Source organism: Pecten maximus, chromosome 18 (assembly GCF_902652985.1).
Source record: "Pecten maximus chromosome 18, xPecMax1.1, whole genome shotgun sequence".
Classification (NCBI taxonomy): domain Eukaryota; kingdom Metazoa; phylum Mollusca; class Bivalvia; order Pectinida; family Pectinidae; genus Pecten; species Pecten maximus.
In genome coordinates this window covers 18,934,284-18,955,013 of record NC_047032.1, presented here as the reverse complement: position 1 = coordinate 18,955,013, position 20,730 = coordinate 18,934,284, and the positions used below count along the sequence as shown (strand labels likewise).

The following is a 20,730-nucleotide window of genomic DNA, read 5'->3' as shown; positions in this document are numbered from 1 at the left end:
GTGTGCATGATAGTTAGGGGGGTGTCCCCAACATCTCCTGACAACAACAGTTGTAGTTGTGTTGGTGATAAGTACAGGATCAGTCCACTAGTTACAGGGGGTGTCCCCAACATCTCCTGACAACAACAGTTGTAGTTGTGTTGGTGATAAGTACAGGATCAGTCCACTAGTTACAGGGGGTGTCCCCAACATATCCTGACAACAACAGTTGTAGTTGTGTTGGTGATAAGTACAGGATCAGTCCACTAGTTACAGGGGGTGTCCCCAACATCTCCTGACAACAACAGTTGTAGTTGTGTTGGTGATAAGTACAGGATCAGTCCACTAGTTACAGGGGGTGTCCCCAACATCTCCTGACAACAACAGTTGTAGTTGTGTTGGTGATAAGTACAGGATCAGTCCACTAGTTACAGGGGGTGTCCCCAACATCTCCTGACAACAACAGTTGTAGTTGTGTTGGTGATAAGTACAGGATCAGTCCACTAGTTACAGGGGGTGTCCCCAACATCTCCTGACAACAACAGTTGTAGTTGTGTTGATGATAAGTACAGGATCAGTCCACTAGTTACAGGGGGTGTCCCCAACATCTCCTGACAACAACAGTTGTAGTTGTGTTGGTGATAAGTACAGGATCAGTCCACTAGTTACAGGGGGTGTCCACGACATCTCCTGACAACAACAGTTGTAGTTGTGTTGGTCATAAGTACAGGATCAGTCCACTAGTTACAGGGGGTGTCCACGACATCTCCTGACAACAACAGTTGTAGTTGTGTTGGTCATAAGTACAGGATCAGTCCACTAGTTACAGGGGGTGTGTCCGACATCCTATGTTATTTATTATCATTATAAATCACTATTATGACAGACTTTTAAAGATAAACTAACACACAATTCATCATTTTCCTGGAAAGCTCCAATATGACTCTAATGACTGTGAACACTATATCAGATCAATCATCACATTTCCTACATCTTTTGTTGTTTCATATAAATTCTATTTACATGTGGATTTAAACTATGATCAGTTATTCATTACTGTGGTCCTGTAGAATGGACAGCCATTCTGACAGTCAACAACTGCTGTCTGCATGACATCGTAACAGGTATACAACAGATGACATTTACAGTCCTCTAAATGACGCTTCTTTCAAGTAGATTTATATCGTGCCATTGTCATGGGAATGTAAAATATTATGATTTTCACACCAGAAACCCTCATTCAGTAAAATTACAATGTAATAAAACAACTCATAACAAAATTAAACATAACAGCTCTAATGACAATTAACATGTGGAATATATCGCCACAGGAAAACAAACTTGATTGATATTTGCAAAGCGATAACTTCCTCAATCAAACTGATGAGGTAAAATCACTTCTTTCTGAGAACTTGACCCCAAAAGCTGGAGCAGTATGCTCCAGAAACAACTTTGTTGGGTATAAACGTTACACAACACTAAATACAATCCATCTTGATCAATCGATGGAAGTTCCAGTAATCCTCCCATGTAAAGTGGTATGCATGGCTCCTCCGATCCATTGTTTGACTGTCCTGGTACTTCTCTGATGTCAATCTGAATGGATCTCAAAATTTAATCCACCTTGATCCATCGCTCGACTGACTTCCTCAGAGCTTCCACCCATCTGAAAAAAAACATCTCTCATTATGTTCAGAGCGAAATGAGTTCAAATATTAATCCATAAAAATAATGTCAAAAATTCTAACTTCTTATCAGAAACTAGATTTTTTGTCTAAACTTCATCTACTGACAATTCTTTTTTTTATAATCAACAGTTAGACACAATGTTGTAGAGTGATATCAAAAGAACATTTTTATTTCACAGACTGTTATCGTACAAGAGTCAAATGTTTAATTTATAAAAAACTTTTGTCTCATTGTATAATTGTAAAACTTTTTACCTCAGTTTGTCTGTTTCATTCTCTGCAACAAAGTAAAATGTCCTCATCTGATTTTCTGGAGGCTGGAGAATGAAACTAAATGGCTTTACAGGTATACCTGTCAGATCTACTCGGTAACCATGGAGATGGGCCATACCTGTCGAAAACACAACAAGAAATAGCATGTGAAGATCTCGGTATTGCTCCATTGGGACTCTGTCTGACGGGGCAGGGATAGGAACGGGAACACTTCTAAAATCATGTAGAAATAAACACTTACAATTACTCTTATTTGTAGAATAACTTGGATTTTACATACAGGTACATGAACATGTGTATATACATAATATAGTACTATTATTTCTACCTGAGATTTACAACAGTCGGCCATGCTTAAATTGGGAAAATATACCAATATTACCTTTAAGATTGAAAATGTTTTCATGGGTTTTATTTTTTTTTTTTATATCTATTCATTTTGCAAAATCAACACTTTCTTACTAGAGGATACAACCTATGTTTGGCTGTAAAAGAAGACAACCAATTTTCAGTTCAATGGCATAAGTGGAAATTGAGAAGAATTTAAAAATGTCTTTTTCAAAGCTTCTAGTTGTTTTGTTTGGGGAGTGAGGACCGATGGCAAACTCCATGCAGATACAGAGGATTTCTATGTTTTGTATTATTTGAAATAAATCACTGCAGTAAATTGTCTGTTTTTGACAAACCTGGATTTTTCCTGTTGGGTAGATATTGTACTGAATTAGCACTCTGTTTTCGGAGATACATGTAATGTACATTACATTGTATAAGGGCAGGTTAAACATTTTGGTAAATTTTCATAAAATATTTGCTTACCTTGAGCGTTCTGTGAATTCATGGATTTATAGTAATACAGACAAGCGTCCTTTAGGACACAGTATCGTTTGTTCCAGTTCTTCATGGCTTTGTTACTTTTCCTTAGGTATCCAGTACACTCCGCACGTCGGATTTCAAGGGCAGGTAATCCAACATTGTGACTCGTAATATCCATCCAGGACTCCTTCTGTACACGGTGAGAAAATAAATTGAGGATAATCACTACCCGCCATAAAATAAAACAACACCACTTGATATGTCCTGGTCTTGTGGAAAACAACTTATGGCTAATCAGTCAAACTCACTGTGATGAACGGGAATGGCCTAGTATTAATGGGAAGCAATTATACTCTGTATATTAATTGTTCACCAAGTCACACTCAATGCTCAGCAAACAACACTTAATGTTGGTAATACTATATACCGGTAGATTTACAGATTTGTGATTCCTGATGATGACGGACCATTTACATGTATAGACCTACTTAATTAATGTCGGTATAATACTATATAGATTTACAGATTTGTGATTCCTGATGATGACAGACCATTTACATGTATAGACCTACATGTACTTACCCTTTTCTTTGATACCATGGCTGCTTCGTTCATTGCACATACCCATCTGTCAAAAATAGGATGTATCAGTTGACACATAATTGTATTTCCAAATATAGAAGTCAAATGAGCATTTTCTAAATATAGAACTTACATGACCATATTTCTAAACATAGAAATGAAATTAACATATTTTTAAATATAGAAGTTATATACATGTATATAAGACTGTATTTCCATATTATTTTATTTTGTACCTGGCCATATCCTCCCGAGTGTCCACATAGAAGTAGTAGGTTTTGGCACCATATTTCTCCGCCTTGAAGCAGTGTGACTTGCTGGTGTCTGTGTGTTTGGACACGGTGTAGTTGAGCAGTGGTAAAGCCCCGAGAGGGTCTGTATTATCCTGTAACACAATTTTTATCAACATTCTAAGTTATCTCTTACAATTAATATATGGAATAAAATGTTTAAATATCATTTATTTATTTTTTAAACGATTTTCCCTTTCAACATCAAACAGCTTACAATACGTATAAAGGTGCCGAGATTTTTAAATATCTTTATAAAATAATAATCTTTTTTTTTTCTTTATGATATTTTATGATACTAGCAGAAATAATCAAGCATATTTCACAGAAACAAAAGTGTAAACGTTATTAGATAGTAATTTTTTTTACATAAACTCTAATCCACTGTATCATATTCATCCTGTGAAAAACCCAGGGGACCAATTTTAACACATAAACAAAGCCAGCCAGGGGCTTAATGCAACATAATGAACAATGGGTTTAGGGTTTATTTTGTTTAACGTCCTATTAACAGCCAGGGTCATTTAAGGACATGCTAGGTTTGGAGGTGGAGGAAAGCCGGAGTACCCGGAGAAAAACCACCGGTCTACGGTCAGTACCTGGCAACTGCCCCACGTAGGTTTCGAACTCGCAACCCAGAGGTGGAGGGCTAGTGATAAAAGTGTCGGTACACCTTAACCACTCGGCCACCGTGGCCCCATATATAATGAACAAGCAATTATTACTTGGTATTGCTATTAAGCAATACATGTCTACTAATTGCCACCTGATAGAAAAAGAGCTGGCTTGTCTCGCAAATGTTTGTCAATAAATAATTAAAATATATTAATTGGTATGGTTTCGCAAATTTGCAGTAATAATATCTATATTGTTTACTTGATCAGATTGTGTTTGTATATTCATGCAATTTTCAAAACAATACCAATTTATATATACATATATGTAAATTATTTATTGACAAACATTCGGGAGACATTAAGCTATGCTGTTGTAGATTGAATAAATATATTAAATAATTTCTTTTAGACTTATTTCTTTTAATTTTTGATAAAAACTTATTTTAATGAGAGTATGTCTCCCTTGAAAAATGAGGAACAGTATCAATTGTGTAATGTGAGCATTTTCACATGGTTTTTTTCATTTTCACTCCAAGAAGGGATAGTGGAACTCCAGGGGGACTCTTTTACCAAATATCAGCACCCTACCATAATTATAAAGTAATGTGTTAATAGCTTTCAACACTTTCACAAAAATGTTTAAATATCTTTTTCCCCCCCACATAAAACCCAACTTTTTAAATCTTTCAGTTTAACTCTGGCAAGGGATAGTTTAACCCCCACAGGGACCCTAATATGCCTTTCAACACTTGCACCAAAAACTTAACATTTGAAAAACCAACGCCGACGCCGATGCCGACGCCGGGGTGACAACATAAGCTCTCCCTCTTCCTCCTTGCAACACTGAAAGAGAATATCTTTTATCCAGAATTTAATTTCAGCCCATTGTAGTGTTATGTTCCACTAGAAAGCGAATTTCTATGTATTGCATGTATTTACATGACACAGACTTTATAAAAGTATATTTAGAGCTTGTCTTATATTGTACAAGTTAACAGTATTATGACCGCTCACTCACCTGATCATTTTTGTAGTAGTAAAGACAATTATCTTTCCTGAGCACAAAGTACCGTTTTTTCCAGTTCCGTACAAATGATGAACTGCTGAGTTTGTACATAAACCCTGATACCTTGGGAGACTGAAGGTCTCGTACGAGACTTACATCACTTGAAGCAACTTCCAGTGTAACTTGGAGTGAACCTACAGATATCAGATAAATGATGATTTTACACATACAACTGAAGTTCGTATCTCCATTAAGATTAGAGTTATCTCCCCTAAAGTGAAATAACCTACAGCAGCATTATCTACAATGTGATGCATGAGGGATTGTGTAACAAATATACATTTTAGTATGTTGTAACTGTATTTTACAAAAAAGGAAAACAATAAAATATTTATAATCAGAAAATATCTCAATCATTTAATTTGATATTTAGGATTTTAATGTTCTAAGAAGTCAAACTTACTGTCCAGAACAAGGGCGACAATCTCATCATGACTTGACTGTAACACATTGATTTGGTTGATACTGAGGATGATTTGACCTTTTTTGACACCAGCTTTCTCCGCTGGACTCCCTGTAAAGACAGATATATCTAAATTAAGAAGGCAAAGTTTGACTAGTGGCACTGAAACTGATACAGTGAAACCTGACTTTAGAGGGACCGAGTCGTTGTGTCAGATATGAAATGTTGGTAAAGTCAGTTTTGGCAATGACAGTAGTATATGTAGCCTGTCATTGTTGGGACAGATGGATATGGTCAGATTATACAGGATGTCATTGAAGTCAGTGGTCAGTAAAGTCAGTGGTCAGTAAAGTCAGGTTTCAGTATACATATCAAGTTCCAAGGCCATCATAAATATAAAGCTTGTTTCAGCATATTTCAGATAAAAAAAATAAAGTAAATAAAAACCAAAGGTAATGGTAGCAATAATAATTGTCCCGTGATATTTTTCTCATAAAATAAAATAATTTCTATTAATCTTATCATCCTTGCTTTACTTGCAAATGAAATGAAAATAAAACTAAACATGTGGCTATTGTGCTGCAGATAAAAGGGATGTTTGAGACAGCAAAATGAGCATTGAAAAGTAAAACCTGAGAAATCAGAGAGAATAGAAAATTGAAAAATGAGAAAAACTAATAAATGAACAATTAAATGTTATACCCGGATCAACAGAAGTAATAATGGCAGGATGACTGTCGAGGATGTGGAGACCAAGGTCGGAGGTCGGCTCTGTTCTGTGGATTACCAGTAGCCTTTCATGATCTGTAAGAAATTGTGAAACAGATATTGTGAGATTGTCGATGTTAAGTGTTGAATAATATCTTTGTTGACAGCAAAGAATCTTTAACAAAAGACAATGAAAACTTTCTATTGAACAATTTAATTCAAACTTGAATTTCTATTACATTGTATATACAACACCTTCATATGACTTGAGTATAACATTTTCAACATTTTAAAAACATTCATTTAAAATATAAATTTTCTAAATGTGCTTTTAACTTCGGATTTTTATCATAGTTATACTTTTTTTTTTTTTTTATATATTTCTGTTTATACATTTAAATTGTTTTCCTCAGGAAAACAAATATGTTGTATTTAATGGATTGATACAGTATGTTTTTCCTACTTACCATAAAACTTAGCCGATAATCGGTGGTATTCTTGTTGGCTGTCACTCCGTTGCACAAAACATTTCCGTCTGAATTGGTACTCTCGTTTGAACTCACTCTCGGACTTTGTGGTGGTAGTGGAGTCAGAACGTTTGTGGTACCGTCCTTCCTTGTAGGAAACACTCTCCACAAACACTTCATCTATGAAACATCATTTAAGAACATGATATTTTTTTCTATAATATATATCAAGAGAGGGTAGGTTTGTAGGGGGAGGGGAGGGGAGGGGGTAGGTTTGTAGGGGGAGGGGAGGGGGTAGGTTTTGTAGGGGGAGGGGAGGGGGTAGGTTTGTAGGGGGAGGGGGGTAGGTTTGTCCGTAGGGGGGTAGGTTTATAGGGGAGGGGAGGGGGTAGGTTTGTAGGGGGAGGGGAGGGGTAGGTTGTAGGGGGAGGGAGGGGTAGGTTGTAGAGGGGGGGGGGTAGGTGTGTAGGGGAAGGGGAGGGGGTAGGTGTGGAGGGGGAGGGGAGGGGGGGTAGGTTGTAGGGGGAGGGGAGGGGTTAGGGGTAGGGGGAGGGGGAGGGGTAGGTTTGTAGGGGGAGGGGGGGGTAGGTGTGTAGGGGGGGGGAGGGGGGGGTAGAGTGTAGGGGAGGGGGGGGGGAGGGGGAGGGGAGGGGAGGGGGTAGGTTGGGAAGGGGGAGGGGGTAGGTGGTAGAGGGAGGGGGTAGGTTTATAAGGAGGGAGAAGGGGTAGGTTGTAGGGGGAGGGGAGGTGGTTTGGTGTGTAGGGGGAGGGGAGGGGGTTTGGTTTGTAGGGGGAGGGGAGGGGGTTTGGTTTGTAGGGGGAGGGGAGGGGGTTTGGTTTGTAGGGGAGGGGAGGGGGTAGGTTTGTAGGGGGGGAGGGGGTAGGTTTGTAAGGGGGAGGGGGTAGGTAGGTTTGTAGGGGAGGGGAGGGGTAGGTGTGTAAGGGGGGGAGGGGAGGGGGTAGGTTTGTAGGGGGAGGGGGTAGGTTGGTAGTAGGGGGAGGGGGTAGGTTTGTAGGGGAGGGGAGGGGGTAGGTGTGTAAGGGGGAGGGGGTAGGTTTGTAGAGGGAGGGGTAGGTTTATAAGGAGAGGAGAAGGGGTAGGTTGGTAGGGGGAGGAAAGGGGGTAGGTTTGTAGGGGGAAGGGAGGGGATAGGTTTGTAAAGGGAGGGGAGGGGGTAGGTTTGTAGGGGGAGGGGAGGGGAGGGGAGGGGGTAGGTTTTTAGGGGGAGGGGAGGGGATAGGTTTGTAGGGGGAGGGGGATCAGATGTTGTTGGTCCCTAGAAGGTACATACCTTTACTGTCTTTATGACTGGGAGGGGAAACAGTCTGTGTTACTGGGCCTGTGTGACTCTCTTGTGGTAGTCCGGTCTCGCTCTGACTTTCCATAATTGTTTGATCTACAGACTGGGATGAAGCTTTGTTTGGAGATTCTGTCCTCGAGGAAGAGTCTTCATCGGCAAGCTGTATCCAGCATGAATTACGATAACTTTCGTTGTAGATCCCTGTAAGTATACGGTATATATGACATACAAAATGAACCTCAACAACATTGATTTACATCAGAAGATTCTATAACAATGCAGGTTTAGCCAGTATAAATATTTCCATGGCACAGTTAATTTTGCAATTAGGAAACATTATTTGGTGCTCAAGTTATTAAATGAAACAGAATACATTTTATAGCAACAACGTAACTTGCTAAGTACATTTACCTGTATCATCATCAGACGAGTCAGCACTGTCCTCGTCGTTTGTTGTCGATCTTGTTCGACTTTTTTTGCGTCGGAGTGTCAGATTTTGATCTGGTTCTTCTGCTGGTCGGGCATCTCCTGTGATAACATGTGAATCGTCTATTGCCTCACTACGACTCAAACTTGGCCGCATCCTCACTGGACTGGATGGCACTTCCTCTTGGGTTTGGACAGAATCCACCGGGTTTGTTTCACTGTTAGTGTCAAAGTCCCAACCTCCATCATCAAGTGTGAGGTCAGAGTTCACAGATTCATTTCCAATTGTAGGGTCTGAGGTCAAGGATGTGCTCTCTTTTGTTATTGATAGGTTGGAGCCCAAATTGTCCATATTGGAATCAGTTTTTAGGCTTGGCATTTCTAGTTTTGAGCATGGGGTGTGGTCTTCAGGAATGAGACCATCAGTTGTAGAAACTGGGTTCGAGGCAAGGAGATTTTCTTGAGTTGTAGGATTATGGTTTTGAATATCTTGTTCCTCGATGGGATGTTCTTGAACTGGAGTGCTAGGTGAATTTAGGACCTGGCTTGAAGTAGACCGCCTTGGTTTAGGGGCTACCAATGGTGGACTTTTGGGGCCTGTTTTCCTGGAGGGACTTACAGGCTCGGTTTGAAGACCTTGGCTTGTAACACTATGAGCAGCAGAACTTGGGCGTTTGGGCTTCGGAGCTGGAGCTGGTGGTATCATGCCAAGGGAGTTTTTACGAGGAGTACTGGTAACATCCTTATTGGAGAATTTTGTTTCCGAGATTATTTCTGACCCTAGTGTGTCGCAAGAACTTGGTTCAAATTCTCCACCCAGATCCTTCAAGTCTTCTTCACCATCATTGTCAATGTCCTTTAAAAAATGAAAGACCTCACTGACAATCTGTTGAGTTCGTCTTGAGGGTGTTGTGGGGCTAGTTAATGAAGGCGGTCGTAGCACGACCTCCTCATCAAAATGGTCACCAGTGTCACTGCCCTCACTGGGCTCTTTGTTCAAGTTAGGCAGCTGTTCTTTTACGCAGACAGCTGATCTAACCTTTTGGTCAATCCGTGGCTCTATCTCTGTATTTGATTTGCTGACTCCTGTTGCAGCATTTGCAGTTTCATCACTTGTAGGATTATCTACATTATTATCACTTGGATTAAATTTTGATTTAGGACTAAAACTGATGTTTATAACACTTTTAGAAACTCCATTCTGTATTGATGTGTGGGCCTGCAATGGAGAAGTATTATACTGTGAATGATTAATGCCCTGTGTGACATTTTCTGAGATGCCTTCATTTTGATTTGTGTTGTGAAAATTTTGAAGATCACTGTTCAGATTGGAAGGTGATTGAGAAGGACTGATTGTCTCCCTTGTTTGAGGATTGATTGTCTCCCCTGTATGGGAATGGGTTGTCTTCACTACATGAGCAATGCTCTCTTTTGAGCCACAGTCTGTGTCACTAACTGGCAGATTAAAACTCTCTGTCTCTGTAGCTTTTGGATTTGATTGATCAGCTTGTACGAATGTGAGAATGGTGTAGGTGTTGTTATCTGTGTGATGTATATTAGAATGATTTCCTGTAAGGAGACCTGTATCGCTGATAGATTTTTTCAACCTATGTTCCAAGGGATCTGCATCTTTCCCACTTTTGTCACCATACTCTGGATTATTTAGAAAATCAAAAGCTTCACTGATGCAGAATGTGGGCCTCCCTCGCCCGAGATTTCCCTCCATGAAGGTTCACGTTTTCATTTAACACCTGGAATAATGAAGACAAGTTTATGATTATAAAATGTAATTACGTAGGTCCAAATCAAGTAGAAACCATTGATGCACTTCACTTGCAAATTTTAGATTGGCAGCATCAGGCTGTCATCTAATTCTGAGTCTGATACTTATGTAGATAATAATCATTGTCCTTTTATGGTAGCAATGTTATTTAAACAACGTTGACTGTAGCCAACTCAGTTTTAAAAAAAAATGTTAGGTACATGCTAATATGCTTAAGTTAATTATAAGTAATCAACATAATTTTCCAAAAACTTACGTTTGGGAACAAAATTTTGCATTTGTAACTGCATGAATTACCAAAAAATATTTGATAGGAATGGATATTTAATTGGATAGGTACAAGGTACAATTGTAATATATATAAATGTTTTATGATCATTTGATGATATTTACTTACCACATGACTTATGATCATATTCATAAGTAAATAATAAAATATGCACAAAACATACCTAACCATTTCCCAGGAAGATCAGTTTATACTTGAATGGTATGTTCTATATACATGCTTGCTTGATATTAATCATAACTTCACAATATAATTGAATTGTTATTAACTACGCTACATCTTCCACAAAAGAGTATCAAAATATATAATTGATTGAAAACAATATGCAGTTAAGTTTTTTTTATACAATACCAAAAGTTACAAACATTGTGAAATCATATATATATAATACGTACCAATCTCTGCCAACAATACATTTTAAAATTAATAAATACTGTGTAGCAGGGCGGGTTTTAATTGTAAATACTATACATAGTTGTATGATCGCCTTCTAGCTTCCGGCTAGGGGGAATTTCCCTTTAGCTCAGTCGGTAGAGCGGCGGACCAGTAAGCCGAGGGTCGCGGGTTTGATCCCGGCTGGCTGCACACTACTACTCCTTGAAGTTACATTGGTGCCGCAGACCTCTCCAAGTGAAAGCAAGAGGCTTCCTTGGAGAGAGAACCTGGGTTGGTGTGTTCGGGGGCAAACATGTTTGAAGGAGGGAGTAGTGTAGCAGGCCGGGTTTTAATTGTAAATACTGTACATACACATGTAGTTGTATGGTCGCCTTCTAGCTTCCGGCTAGGGGGAATTTCCCTTTAGCTCAGTCGGTAGAGCGGCGGACCAGTAAGCCGGGGGTCGCGGGTTCGATCCTGGCTGGCTGCACACTACTACTCCTTGAACTTTTACAACTGTAACTAGCATATACCAGTAAATATTTACAATTGCCATTGTTTCTGATTCATTAACCTATAGGCCTAAGCGTGAGCAAGTCTATTTATATCATTTCTCAATAACCTTATTAGGCCTGAGCAAGTCTATTTAGATATCTATATCATTTCTCAATAACCTGAATGTAGAATGTGTCCCAGTTTTCTGTGTATGAATACCTAACAAACTAAACTTTGTTAATGTGAGAAGTAGGTATCAGTTTTAACATTTTATTTTGTTAAGTTTATGAGATCATCAATCCGATGGAGCAGCATGCGGCATGTGAATGATCTCATAAACAAAACAAATTAAGACGTTTATCCTTGATCATCCAAAAGAAATGCTATCGTGCTCCAACTTGATATTATTCATGTGATTTTCGGTCTGATCAATGTTTTTTTTTCAGTCAAGTTGAGCTTACAGTACTCTTTCTTAAAGTGTTCTTTTAGATGCAAGATAATCAGATAACATGGTTCAAGTATACATAAACAACGATATACAGAAAGTGATGGTGAGTTTCTGTGGAGAAGAAATTAGAGAGACGTGTATAACAACATTTGTATCATGAATGACACCGCACAGAACAGCGACACCGCGCGATCCTGCTTAGATTTGCATACTGATAAATGACACTGACAGACTGATATACAGCACAGTGATTAGTCTTACGTACAATGTAAACAATCTCAGACACTTCGATAAGCAGACGACAAAAACGTTAATGTCCGCGTTATTGTGTTCCCGGGTTTGCCCTTACCTAGCGGACGTTACAAACTTCACCATTCCTTCACAGTAACCGGAACATCATTTGTGTATTGGGATTTTGACGAATCATGATCGATTATTTTTAGTGCAACTTCCTGGTTGAAAACGAGGTCACTTAACGAGGTGGGAGGTATCATTATCTAATTTAAGAAAATGAAGAATGTCATTCAGTTAAGTAGAAATAACCGGAATTTGACATATAACATAATACCATAATATGTTTTTTTTAATGTGTTATCCAAACAGTAGCAAAACACGTACATTTAATTTATCATGAAATTTCTATTCACAAAGGATATCTCCCTGACTTATGGCGGGAAACCCAAAGTGAAAGTAGATTTGGGGATCCCTGCACATCGGCATACATATTGTAGAGGTACATTGTATGTGCGTTTTCTCATTTATGATCACATTACTCATCTATTGTGTCAGAGGAAGTAAGTGTATTGTAACGCGGAATTTTAACAGCATAATAAAAAGAAAAAATACTCCTTTGGATTTAGAATTATCGATGTATGGAACAGTCTATCTGAAGATATTATAAACTCTAAACAATAACAGACTTTGAGATAGGCTTGGATAACCATTGGGCAAATCTGGAACTTAAATATAATTATAATCATATGCATTTTGCTATTTACAGACTGGAACCAGGAAGTACTAACTAATGTTTAAATATGTATTATTATAAGATTCAAGATATGGACATAGAGGCATACCAATGCCTGCATCCATTAATTATCCTATTAAATCCTATATTAAAAAGAGACGTGTGATATACATGCACGCGTCTCTGCTGCAACTTAGTATAGCCCCTTAATGGTTTCCGCTAATTAAAGTTGCAGCAGAGACGTGCATGTATATGTGTGAAGCTGTGCAGAACTGATGTCGACTTTATAGTGCTACAAATTCATCACTGAAACATACACTGTACTTAAACTGAAGACACCCAGCAGTACACCCAATATCCACAAGGGGAAGGCGCAGACCTATGTCACAAAAAAATTATTGTCAAATGAAAATATAGCCTCTCCCAACCCTAAGCAGGAGTAGCAGCTACTATTTTTACAGACTCTGATATGGTATTTATTGACCAGCAGAGAGAAGTCTTCCTTGCATGATGCAAATGCTCAACTAAAGGCAAAAAGTAAGACAGTGTCTAGGGAGACATATAGGAAGAATAAAGTTGCTTTACAAAGAATCAAAGAGAAAAGATAAGTTCCCAAATATAAGGTTGCTTAATATATATGTTGAAACAGTCTAATAATTGAACAGGGGAGGAAAAATGTAATACCTACATGTAGACCGAGACTCGAACCCGGAACCTCCAAACTTCAGATTGATGCTCTAACCATTAAAGCTACGTACCTGGCCTCCGATTTTCAGTCCAGTCCAGTTCTGCTTCAATGATTTATTTGTTTGAGAAAAGATATGCCAGCAGTTTATTAATTGCTAAAATGATTTTTTTGTTTTATCTACAAACTTGTACCAGAGATGCCACAAGAGTTCCAAGTGTTGCGATGCTACCAGTGTTCGACTTTCCAAGTGCATCAAGTGAAGAAAGCAAAGAAGTGGAGCTGTAAGATGTGTGGGGAAAAACAATCTGTTATCAAGGTAAGGACTGGATTTTTACAGAGGTCAGCCTGTGTTTGATACTAGTTTCTGTATCTGTCTGCAATATACGCAATTGCCCACAAATAAGCCCCCTTCATCATTTATGCAGAATCATCAACTTTTAAATTAAAGCGATCTTAAAGAGTTTTTACAAATAAGTTTTTGACCCAAGCTTCAATACTTAACCTCACACGACGGGAGGCTTTGAATTTAATTATTTGATATCTCTGACTCATGAGCCTTAATGTGAATGATATTGAAATGAGTTAAATTAATCCCATATTCCATTGACAAGTGATCATGAGAAAATAAGCAAAAAATTCAAATCATGGAGGAACTCGTATGTTCGTCCAGTGGTAGGATGCAGGGCTACGATATGACCATATTAAGGGTCGATATTTTGAGTTCCCGCATGGGTACTGTTGTATCCTTGAACAAGATACTTTACTCTGTTATGTTCAAGTCGACTCCGCTGTAAATGAGTATGTGATATAGGATAGTGCAAGTAATGTCGTGTGCACCGAAATTGCAGCTCCGGCTGTATGCTCCCTATTGGAGTTAAGAAAGACATTGGCTGGTTGCTGAGGGCCCAATAACCAGGGATGATAGTTTGTGAAGCGCGTTGAGACAGCTACATTGTATGTTGCTCTGGTATAGCAGTATATAAAACTCCAAATTACTAGTAATATTATCAAATCTATTTTTACATCGTATTTATGTATTTCTACATGTATCTTCTAATAACTTAACTTAAATAGCATGTAGCAGCATACTTCGACTCAGAACAAATACATTTTTCAAAAGGTTACAAAAACATCAGAAACCTTCGGATTAGTAGCAGCAGTGATTGCTTGTAACTGACCTATGAATAACTTACTGGTGATTGTAAGAATGGGGTAGCTGAACTAGCCCATCTACTGAATTGGTATATATACTGTATAATATCATACATTGTTGACCAGGTGTTTGGGAGGGGAGTAGCAGCAGACTGTCGACGCCATGTTCAGAAACTTAACAGTCTGAGGGGTGAGATAGAGCAGGTCACCTTCGAAAGCAGTCCTAGTTATACTTCTCAGGAGCAGTCAGAGTTATCACACCAACAGGTTTGTACAGAGTTATCACACCAACAGGTTTGTAAGTCATAATGACCAGTTTTATTTCAGGTCATTATGGGCGAATCTGTATCTTAGCTATGTAAACCACAGGACCCTTCAATTCTGTTAAAAGATATGTTTATTTTGAGGTGGATTTCTACATGCGACCTCAAAGGCTGTATATGATATGGTAGTGTCTACCAAATTCCAATGACCTGGCCATTGACGATTAATGAATGGTCAGGTGATACAATGGTTATGCCTCTTCTGCTTTGAGATAAAAAGAGACCCCCGAAGTATGTTTTTTCTGATCAAATAAAAAAATTTCCCTCATTATTCTTTTCGACCAACAAACCTTTTCCCTCTTATATCCATTATGTTTAGCCACAAAGTTAGAGCACATGTTCATTAATGTGAAACAGAGATAACAAACCATGATAAATCATTGTTTCCCATATTTTGAAGCAGTTTAAATGAAAATGGAAAAAAATGGTTAAAAAAATAAGAAAAAAACCCATACTCTCGTCTGTTTTCACAAAAAAAAAAAATATTAGAAAAATTGTCCCGACAACAAAGAAATTTTATCTTATTTTGACTATCTTGCTCGAATGCAGTTGTTGATTTCAAGTTAATGCCCTTCATTGTATTGTCAGTGGTATACGTTTATAAAAAGTACTTTAGCTGGCTGTTATACATCTGTATCTAACAATATGGCCCTGTATCCTATTGTCTTTTATAAATGTATAAAAACAGTTTAACTAGCTGTTATAAAATTTTATCAAATGCAACTCAGAATATGTCTGAATGAACAACTCTGACTGGCCGCCATATTTAATGTCATTGAATATCAAATGATGCAAGCTTGACAAAATATTTTTTTGGAGAGGAATAATGTATTCCATTCATCAGATGGACTGGTCCATAATGGTCATCTAGGAGGTTCCATTATATGGCACATGCAGCTTTGGAACATCCAGCTACAAATGTATAAATTTTCAGTACTCTTATTAATTTTTTTTTAACCTTGATTACCGCATCAAATATGAAGACATTGTATACTCCTTTTTTCAGATGACTGAGGACAATAACCCCTCTGTTGATCGCTGGTCTAGGTTTGTGACCCCTTACGAGGAGGAAGGTGATGCAGAAGATGATGAAAATGATGACATGTTCACAACAGATATGGCTGAGTTGAGGCAGAAACAGATGACAAGAAAAAGGTTTGAACAGATATATAGATAATCATTATGTATGCTAAATTATAGAGCTATATATATATTTAAAACAAGCTGCCTGTATATTACCACATGCTTACCATCCTTACATTCATTTTGGGACAACATTTTCATGAATTAAATCCTTTGAAAAACAATTCCTGTATTTTCAGTCATCAAAAAGTGTTTTTAATTTGTATATTTTTTGAGATTCCTGTAAAGGGATCAGTTGATTGGTCTAAATAACTCTGATTTAACTTATAGGAAAAGATATCAGAGGGACAACGATTGTGAAGATGATTCATCTGATCACTCTCAGTTTATTTACGGTAGAAGTCAAATTCAGGACAGAAGACAAATACAAATTGATGACTCTCCAGAAGGGTCTTCCACCGATATGAGAGGAAGGAAAGGCAATATTAATCACTTGGAGAACAAAACTTTTATCCAGGAATACAAGTCTCCTTCTCAGGCAAGGTACCCGTCTGTAAACTCTGTGTGTTCAGTCAAAGATGACAACGAAGGTCAAGGACATTGGTCAAATTTAGGCGGAAATGTAACAATTCATCATTCTGGTTACCATGGAAACCAGAGGGATGCATTGCCAGGAGATAGGCCAGGTCCTGCAGCTAATACAGGTCAAGGTTATGGCAATTATCAGGGCATGAACAAGGTTCAAATACTGAACAAATGTCAGACTCATCATAAAGTTCAGGATACAGATCAAGGCTTAAATAATGGCCAAGTTCATCTTGATGGTATGAAAAAGAATCGAAATGCATCTAAATGGAGTAAGTATAAAAATGACTCGGATTCAAGTGAAGAAACTTACACTTTTAAAGAACAATCAATTAATGGAATTGACATTTGTGAAAAGGGACATAATCAAAATCTGAATGCTGATAAAGGAAAAGCTTTAGGTATTGCTACCTCTGTACAAAGTAAATTTAAAGGCTCAACAGAAACTACTCGGGGTTTTTCTGTCCAGGAAGGAAGACTCAAAGATTTTGTAAATGCTAGATCATCAACCGTAAAACTGACAAGTCATGATGAGATGTGGAGGGAAAGTGTGACGTCTAAGACATGTATTGGAAGGGCATGCCCTGAGGAAAGAGTTGGTGTTTTGGGAAGTAGATTTATAGAGGGTAAAGGTAACAGATGTAGGGGAGATAATTCTAACAGTATTACTGGACTGGAAGATAAGCAGGGTAACACAGATAAATTTAATAGTGTAAATCAGGACAGCTTTGCAAGTACTCGAAATCCAAACTATAAAAGTCATTATCAGACAAGTTCTGAACCATTAACCAGTTGTAGTGAAAGCTTTCACAACTCGTACATTACAGAACAGGACATCACACCCAGTACAGAATTGTCCTCTCTATCACATTTAACTAGGTGTAACCAAGGGATGGGTCATTCTGAACATGTAGTGTCACAAAAGTCCACTTCTCTGCAGTCAATGTTTGTAACAGAGGATATCACAGACGAGGATTTGTTACTATAGAAAGTTTATCATCTTTGAATGAATTGTCTTTACAAATATTGTTTAGTTTGTCAAATGATCTACTATCAGGTCCACCTGTGAACCTCGGCAATTTTCATTGTGTAAATAAAATTTCAAAGAAATTTGAATTTCTGTTATTGCTTGATCATTTTTTCATGACATCTGACATCAAGGGTCAGGATGGCCTATAGCCATCATGCTTCGTCCGTCGTTGCTGTGCGCCGTTAAAACTTTTACTTTCAAAATGCTACTCCTCCTAACCCCAAAGTGGATTACTACCAAATTTAGTTTGAAACAACATTGGAGGAGGGTGATCATTTTTTTATGTAAATGAGGCTAGTCTGACTCCTGGTGCCAGAGGATTGGGGCCCTAAAAGGGGAACTTTGGTGAATATTTTGCTTTAAAAACTACTCCTCCTTATCTCTTGGGTGGATTACATCCAAATTTGGTGCAAAAAATCATTTATGGAGGGCAATCATATTTTCTATAAACGAGGTTGGACTGACACCTTGGGCCTAGGTTGCTGGTCCCCAAATGGGAAACTTTGGTGAATTTTTGCTTTAAAACCCTACTCTGTAACCTTCGGGTGGATTACAACCAAATTTAATGTGAAAAATCATTGGAGGAGGACAATCATATATATAAATAAGGCTAGTGTGACCCATTGGGCTGGTGTGGTGGAGCACCAAAGGGGAACTACTGCAACTTTGCTTTAAAACCCTTCCTCCTAAACTTTTCAGTTGATTACAACCAAATTTGATGTGAAACATCATTGAGGGAGGCCAATCATATTTTGTATAAATGAGGCTGGTTTGACCCCTGGGGACAGAGGTGAGGCCCAAATAGGGGAACTTATCCGAAATTTTGCTTTAAAACGCTACTCCTGAATGCCTTAATGGATTACAAAAACTGAATTACCAAATGTGGTTTGAAACATCATGAGGGGATGGCAATAATAATTTATATAAATGAGTCGGGTCCGACCCTTGGGCAAAGAAGGGCAGGGCCCCCAAAAGGAGAACTTTGGCGAAATATTGCTTTAAACGCTACTCATCTTGAATTCCTTAATTGATTTCAACCATGTTTAGTATCAAACATCATTGTTGAAGGGCAATCATAATTTATATATATGAGGCTGGTTCTACCCATGGGAAGAAAGGGGCGTGACCCCAAAACGGGAACTTAGCTGAAGTTTTGTTTTTTCCTTGATGTCTTCATGGACTACACCCAAATCTAGTCTCAAACATCATTGGGGGAGGGCAAGAATAATTTATATAAATGAAGCTGATCCGACCCCTGGGGACACGGGGTGAGTCCCCACAACAGTGACTTGGCTGAAATTTTATTTTAAGATGCTACTCCTTTTTTAAGCCAAAATGGATAAAAACCAAATTTGATCTGAAACATTACTGGCTGCAAACAGACAATTTATGGTAATGATGCTGGTTTGAGCCCTTTGGATGGAGGGTTTGTCAGATAACGGTCCGTTTAGGCCCATTGACCTCTTGTTTGTTTAGCCAACCATCAATAATTGGAGAGTTCCAACTTGTCATCCCTAGTACAATCAGAGACATATATATACCAGTCTCTAGTACAACCGTCCTTTTTTCCTTTAAATTTTGCAGGCGCCATTTCCCAAGATATTGCTACCTAACAAAGATATTGTCAACAAATATATATAATATATGTACAATTCGTATCCATGTATGTATATACATTGCGATCCAGGTATTCCTATCATCTTATAGACGACTTCCACAATGATCATGTCAGGGTATTGGGCCAACCATCACTGCGCCATTGAAACATTCTTTTTAAGAACGAAGATACACTGTATGGCGCAGTGATATAACCTGTGGTTATTTATGGCTAAGCGATTTGGTGCCATAGATCATGAGTTCGAGGCCTAGTGAGGTCACGAGTCATGAAATGGTCATCCTTCGTCATTTGCGTTACTATGTTATATAATTATATAATCGGCCTGTTGTTATCCAGTGCATTCACCCATGCAATAAATGTCATTCTAGTATGTCACTAGTACAGTGGTCCCCCTCTTATGAGACCACCTATGGGACAGGCATCAGGTGGTCTTATAACGGGGGTGGTCTTTGTTGAGAGTTTTGTCATCTGAGTGATGTCAGTGAGGTCAATGATCACACAAGCTACATGTAGTACATATTACATTATATAGATAGACAATTCATTGTGTTAAGTTAAAATGTGTTTTTCAATGTTCTCTGTCAGTAATGTTTTGAATTTGGTTTACTTGTTGCATGTGTAAATTATTTCACAAAATTAAAGTGTAACTTTATATCTCGAATAATAAGCAAAAAACGTAAATAGGCATGCTTGAGTGCAGGATACACAAAATTACCCCCCTAATCCCTGAAAAACGTCGATGTCTAATGTTAAAATACAGAAAATTTGCAGGTACGAATAGCTGAAAAGTAACAACAAAAAAGACCACCCCCGTTATAAGACCACCTGATGCCTGTCCCATACATGTAGGTGGTCTCATAAGAGGGGGACCACTGTATTATATAAACCCTGAAGTATTTTTCATGGCTGTTCCAGTCAGAAATTGATTGTTACATCATAATATGGACAATGAAATAACGTTATTTATTATATTTTCACAAGTAAAATATCGAACATTTTACTTTCTTGAAAAGGGATATTTTTCACTTGAGAAAAGTATCACTTTTAGTGAAAAATGTTCCTTTTTCTGATTTGACAAATCAAAACACTGCCAAAAAACGACGATTAGGAAATTTAAACAGCTGACTGGGTAAATTTTGCGATAAAAATGTTATAAACTATCTAACAGTATCTTCAGTTATACTAAATATATTTTACTCGTGGGGCTAATATTTAATATATCAAAATATTAGCCCTACTAGTGAAATGTAATTGGTATTACTGAAGACACTAACAGTAGAT

At 38.1% G+C, this 20,730-nt stretch overlaps 2 protein-coding genes across 2 annotated transcripts; one reads left to right on the top strand and one right to left on the bottom strand.

Annotated features, from left to right (window-relative positions):
- Positions 1–843: 843 nt before the first annotated feature.
- Positions 844–12,452, bottom strand: LOC117316535. Its single transcript, XM_033871171.1, has 12 exons — positions 12,353–12,452; positions 8,599–10,364; positions 8,179–8,388; positions 6,887–7,066; positions 6,414–6,515; positions 5,712–5,822; positions 5,261–5,442; positions 3,572–3,720; positions 3,336–3,381; positions 2,757–2,943; positions 1,923–2,058; positions 844–1,645 (listed from the first exon to the last, which is right to left on the bottom strand). The coding sequence occupies exons 2-12, from the start codon at positions 10,337–10,339 to the stop codon at positions 1,594–1,596; spliced, it is 3,096 nt and encodes a 1,031-aa protein (XP_033727062.1). The 5' UTR covers positions 10,340–10,364; positions 12,353–12,452; the 3' UTR covers positions 844–1,593.
- A 165-nt stretch (positions 12,453–12,617) lies between these two features.
- LOC117316536 lies at positions 12,618–17,917 on the top strand. The gene is made up of 5 exons (XM_033871173.1): positions 12,618–12,736; positions 13,853–13,974; positions 14,937–15,077; positions 16,140–16,288; positions 16,547–17,917. The coding sequence occupies exons 1-5, from the start codon at positions 12,634–12,636 to the stop codon at positions 17,787–17,789; spliced, it is 1,758 nt and encodes a 585-aa protein (XP_033727064.1). The 5' UTR covers positions 12,618–12,633; the 3' UTR covers positions 17,790–17,917.
- The last annotated feature ends 2,813 nt before the right edge of the window (positions 17,918–20,730 follow it).

Bases quoted from the DNA above. Each gene is read 5' to 3' on its own strand.
- LOC117316536 (XM_033871173.1), top strand. From the start codon at position 12,634: ATGAAATTTCTATTCACAAAGGATATCTCCCTGACTTATGGCGGGAAA. The intron at 15,078-16,139 runs GTTTGTACAGAG...TCCTTTTTTCAG, and splicing joins CAGAGTTATCACACCAACAG to ATGACTGAGGACAATAACCC. The intron at 16,289-16,546 runs GTTTGAACAGAT...TTTAACTTATAG, and splicing joins AAACAGATGACAAGAAAAAG to GAAAAGATATCAGAGGGACA.
- LOC117316535 (XM_033871171.1), bottom strand. From the start codon at position 10,339: ATGGAGGGAAATCTCGGGCGAGGGAGGCCCACATTCTGCATCAGTGAA. The intron at 3,721-5,260 runs GTGAGTGAGCGG...ATTGTGTTACAG, and splicing joins ACTACTACAAAAATGATCAG to GATAATACAGACCCTCTCGG. The intron at 1,646-1,922 runs GTAAAAAGTTTT...GTTTTTTTTCAG, and splicing joins AATGAAACAGACAAACTGAG to ATGGGTGGAAGCTCTGAGGA.